Source organism: Frieseomelitta varia, unplaced genomic scaffold, assembly GCF_011392965.1.
Source record: "Frieseomelitta varia isolate USP_RPSP 00005682 unplaced genomic scaffold, Fvar_1.2 scaffold_586, whole genome shotgun sequence".
NCBI lineage: Eukaryota > Metazoa > Arthropoda > Insecta > Hymenoptera > Apidae > Frieseomelitta > Frieseomelitta varia.
In genome coordinates, this window is record NW_025110352.1 from 178,906 (window position 1) to 184,288 (window position 5,383).

General features: G+C 37.7%; 1 protein-coding gene across 1 annotated transcript; it reads left to right on the forward strand.

Moving 5' to 3' along the window:
- The first annotated feature begins 1,213 nt into the window (after window positions 1–1,213).
- Window positions 1,214–4,842, forward strand: LOC122534302 (trypsin-1-like). The gene is made up of 5 exons (XM_043664811.1): window positions 1,214–1,353; window positions 2,071–2,239; window positions 3,397–3,532; window positions 4,105–4,212; window positions 4,447–4,842. The coding sequence occupies exons 1-5, from the start codon at window positions 1,308–1,310 to the stop codon at window positions 4,741–4,743; spliced, it is 756 nt and encodes a 251-aa protein (XP_043520746.1). The 5' UTR covers window positions 1,214–1,307; the 3' UTR covers window positions 4,744–4,842.
- Window positions 4,843–5,383: the final 541 nt, after the last annotated feature.

The following is a 5,383-nucleotide window of genomic DNA, read 5'->3' on the forward strand; positions in this document are numbered from 1 at the left end:
ATATATTTGCTGACAAAATGTGTAAATCAACGTGTGCAATTAGCCCTCAAATTCTAACGACCGATCGCGGCGCGGGTAATCGGTCCCCGGTCGCTGATAATATGCCGTGAGAATAGTCATCGTGTCAATTGCAAATTTAGATAAATCTGGCGATGATGACGATGATTTACGATAATCACTGAGGGAGGAGGGGGAGAGGGAATTGTTGAGATGTCGACGACAGTAGTTATATTTAAAACAACGATGAAAATGATACGAAATGACGGAGAAAGAATAAAGAGACGAGGATTTTAGATTTTGTACGGTATTTTAAAATTCTGACAATTTCTTGAGAAACGGTAACCTTGAATTTAATTCCGCAAGGGGATAGACTTCACGTTTGAAACAACACGTGAATTTTAATAAACGACAAAACGTTATTATCGTAAACGTTATTACTAACAGCAGTATATAATTTTTATATTATAAAATTTTGCATCGATTATTAAAAAACTTATTTTCTGAATTAATATACGAATATATTTTACACGTAAGAAGATGAAAGATTGAGATACTAAAACCGTTGCGAGTTTAAGGTACCAAAAATGAAAATAAACCCATATGTTTCTTATTAATATTGCTACAATGAGAAGATTTAAGAAATAATATTGTCGAGAGACTATAATTATTCCCGTTAGATTATTAAAATTTACACTATTTCATTTTATCTCGCATTTTATATTCCCCATGACAGAGAGATTTTCAATGAAATTCAATTAAGTTCCCGAATTACCCGACACAATAGTAATCAACAATTTGTATAAAAATTCACAATTCTACGTCCCGATCATTCACAAATTTGCAACGCGAAACACGAAATATTTTCGACTCGATTCGTAAAGAGATTTCAACCTAACAGCGGGAAAAGATCAGCGAGGGCAATCTGTTGCGAGAGCTCGTTGCGAGATCGAGCTCTATTGTGGTCGGAGAACGTGGACGGGGAAGAGCGAAGATCATTGAAAATTCCTTATCGAGCAACGAGTGCCTGTTCATTCAAAATTCTATCGTTCCTCTTCCCATACTGTGACACAACTTTTATCTCGCGATATCGTTTGCGTCTGCGAGAAAGGCATAGATTCTCTTATGCGACGCTATTCCCCTTGTCGCCTCCCTTTCCCTTTTACGATATTACTTATTGCCTGTACCACACGCCACTTGGACGACGCTCCGTTGTATTGTTGTCAGATAAGGATTTTCTGCTGAATCAGAGTAGCAAGTTTCCTGTATAAAAGCTCGTTCTCCACGCGCAATCTTCATACCAACGCAAGATGTTCCGAACCGTTCTACTTGCAGTCCTCGTGGTCGAGAGCCTCGGTGAGTGCGAGAGCAAAGGGATCTATTTTCTTTTTTTTCACTGCGTAATTAAATTCAGAGTAATACGTCGAGAGTGAAATAGAAAGGTGTACGTCGGGGAATTGGATTGATATTTTGAAAGTTTAATTTTATGAAAATCGTTGAATTCTTTTAGCCTTTCCTTTTTTTTTTTTTTTGATTCATCACGGTGCAATTAGATACGATAGGTGCTCGCAATGTATTGCGAGTGTAATAGAGGGGGATGAATTGGAAAGTTGGATTGAAATTCTCGATGTGATTTTGTTATTGGTTTTGACAAGTCTAAAGAGTGGAATAAAACGAGATAATGGGATTGAAATTTTAAAAGCGTTCGCGTTGCGAGTTTGAAATATTTGTGACGTTATTGCGATACACGAATAATTAATTGATCTATATGAAGACTCTAATGAGGGGGAAAATAACGAATTTCCTATTTTTCACAGACATGTAGTTTCAAAAATTCTACGTTATCAAAATTGCCTTTTCAATTAATTTTGGTGCCAAATATGTGCTTCTTCAAAATTTCAAAAATCTTAGCAATAAATATTTTAGAATTCTACGAGATTTTATCAACTTGTCAGTTACATTAAAACCAATTTACTCGTCGTATTTTTCATTTCATTGTCAGTGAATCTCGCGCGTGATACACTTCATTGTAACGCAAAACGATACTTTAATTCTTTCGATTCGACGTCGCAGGCTCTGCACTGAGAGAGAATCCCCTGCTACCGGACTCCCAAATCGTCGGAGGAAGCCAGGTCGACATAAGGGAGCATCCGCATCAACTGAGTTTGCAAACAAGCTCGCACATCTGCGGTGGTTCAATCATTAGCAGCAAATGGGCCGTCACTGCAGCACATTGCGTGGGGTAATAACACGAATACGCAAAGTTAACCGTAACGCGTGCACTAAGCAACCGTGAATAAACGTCTGTTTTACATTTGGCTGTACAGAGGCCCAGGTATGGATCCTTGGGGGCCGAAGCGTAGTAATCTCGACTTTAATTGCGCTCAACGAACTTTAATTGAATTTAACCTACGCGCGTTAATCTGCCGGCTTATGCCGTTAGAATCGATATTCCACGCGCGAGATGATAAAATTAATTAACACGATGGCCGTTTATTGCGGGAGGAATTTCGTTTGAGGGGTCCCCTGCACGGGACACTGCCAGGAATGTCCGCGAAGAGAAAAGAAAGTAGTTGCGTTTGAAATAAAATCGAGATGTTTGAAATAATTACCGGCGCATGAGATAAAATTCATTAGTCGCTAGGAACTAGTCACTTCAAATTTTCAACTCTGCTCTCTTTTTCAAAAGAAAAAGAAAAAACGGAATGAAATTTCGTGGAATGATCGTAGCTATTAAAATTGAATTCAACTACTTTTAATCGGTGATAGATTTTATTGTCGCTTGTGATTTTAACTTGCGTTCTTCGTTTTACACGATGAATCCTACATTTACCGCAATAATAACACAGTAGAAATTGAAATTAAAATCAGATACCGGACAAAATGTGGATCAACGCACATTTCGCACAATTTGTGGATTAAAAGTAAATTCAACTCAATTTTCGTATGTACGGTCGCACAATTTCAAATAGAACGCAGAATACGGAAGGACGAGAGGCGAAAATCGGGGGGGTAACGTCGCAATTTCATTATATTGTAATTACGCGGTATTAATCCTGCGAACGAGCTCAATGCTACTTTTACTTGACCGTTCCCAATAATTGAATCCGGCCAGCACCGGAGAGATGAAGTATCATGACACGCTCGCACGGATGATCCGGGTATTCTCGCGCGCATCGCGGAATGTTCACCGGCTCATCACCGGCAATAATTATGAAAGCTATCGCGATATTAAATCGGCTTTGCGGCTCGCATTCCATCCCGATTGTCGGCCGTTGTGCAATAACAATAAGGTCGTTAAACACTGTGCGCATATTTTGGAAAACAAACAGCAAGCATTCCGCTGCATCCAGAGGGAACATCGGGATCGTTGGTATTTTGACGTTTTATCAATTGCAGATCGTCCGCGAGCTCGTACAGAATACTAGTTGGCAGCAGTAACAAAGACCAGGGCACTTCTTACCGTTTGAAACGGGTCATTCGTCACCCTAGTTACAATTCGCGAACCATCGACTTCGACGTCGCCCTTCTGGAGGTACGTAGACGAACAATTAAGAAACAGATTGTAATAGGACAATTGTAGATCGAGAGCGTAAGATAATAGATCATTGTTAATTACCAAAATTATACGTATTTAATTGATTTTTAAATTTTCTTTAAATTTTAAAATTATCCGTTGAAACACTTGTGACATTTAGTGCACGAAATAGATTTTTATTCAGAATTTCTTTATCTACGTTCATAAGAAAATGTCTGTAGTCTGTTATTAATTAATATTAATGATGTGTAGCAAATTTTGTTAGGTTGAGTTAATTTGGAATTGAAAATTTGCACGATGCTGTGTCGGAGTCGTAGAATGATGCAAGTAATTGAGAACGAGATTTTACGTTTGTTGATCAATTAATATCGCTGTTATATATTAATTGAAAATACTTATTCGCGATTAAATTTCCCAATTTATTTGAGTAATTCATAGTTCAGTTTAAAGTGTAAAAATCTTACGAAAGTCAGATACTGGCGCTGTGAACCAGATGCTTCGGTTGTTTGGTTCAGTCCTGCTTACGGGACAGAATTGCCTGATTTAATGCTGCAAAAATTGTGATTCAGATTGATGGTACAATCAGCTTAGGCCCGAACGTGCAAGCTATAAGCCTGGCAAGCAAGGAACTTTCAGCTAACACGTTGGTGAACGTGACTGGTTGGGGTGCGCTCACGGTAAATCAGCGCACCATTTTATATTTCAAACGTGGCGAAAGCAAATGTTTCCAGTCGTTCTAAATTGCGCAAAACGTTTTTAATAATCTGGTCTTTGAAAAAAGAATTCGTACGTCTGTGGTAAATAGAAATAGTGAAACAGTTCAACCACTATGGAATCATTTGCGAATATATATATATATATATAGTTTAACAGTCATTATAATTATGAATCTCTTTTATCAATCGTCGCAGGAAGGTGGATCGGTGTCCCGGAATTTGATGAGAGTATCGGTGCCAATCGTGAGCAAATCAACGTGCGCACAAGCTTATCAGTCAATGAACGCCATCACCGACAGAATGATATGCGCCGGTTACACCGCTGGTGGAAAGGATTCCTGCCAAGGTGACTCTGGTGGACCCTTGACATCGTCTGGAGTCCTCTATGGTATCGTGTCCTGGGGCCGTGGTTGCGCCCAACCGAGATACCCCGGCGTTTACACGAACGTCGCTAATCTACGATCCTGGATCAAGGCTAACAGCGGAGTTTAAGAAAGAAATATCTAATTTTAACTTGTAATTCAAACAGTACTAGTAGTGTAGTAGCATTGTATCTTTGATTCTTATGTAAAAGTCGCTTCTAATATTTTTGAGAATAAATATGATATAAAAATAAAAGAATTCAACATACTTGAGTATTCAGAATATCAGTTTAATCCAGTGTTACGAGATATGCTACAAAAGTGGTACAGTGTGAAATGTGATCGGTGCTTTATTCGAATAAATATAATTTGCGAATAATTAAGAAATTGATTTTAAGGGAGAATCGAAACAATATTACACGTGCACTGAATTTTAACAAGATAGATTTTTAACAAGATAGACATTTGTATCGTTACCAGTATGATTCTTTCATATTTTCAATTTTAAATTTGGTGAAAGTGGCACCAGATGCAATGGATACATAGACTTAAATTGTTTGAAGAGAATTCTACGAGTGTTGGAACAGCTTAAGGTTGGTAATCTTTCGTTTGAAAATGAATTAAGAGAAAGTGACAATGACAATAATTAAAAAAAATAAAAAAAAATACCGTAACTGGCTCGCTAGCTCTTAAATGTACAACTCATGTACGAATGCAAAATGTAAAAAATTTTAATACACAATTAAAGTACTTCAAAAGGTATATAAATT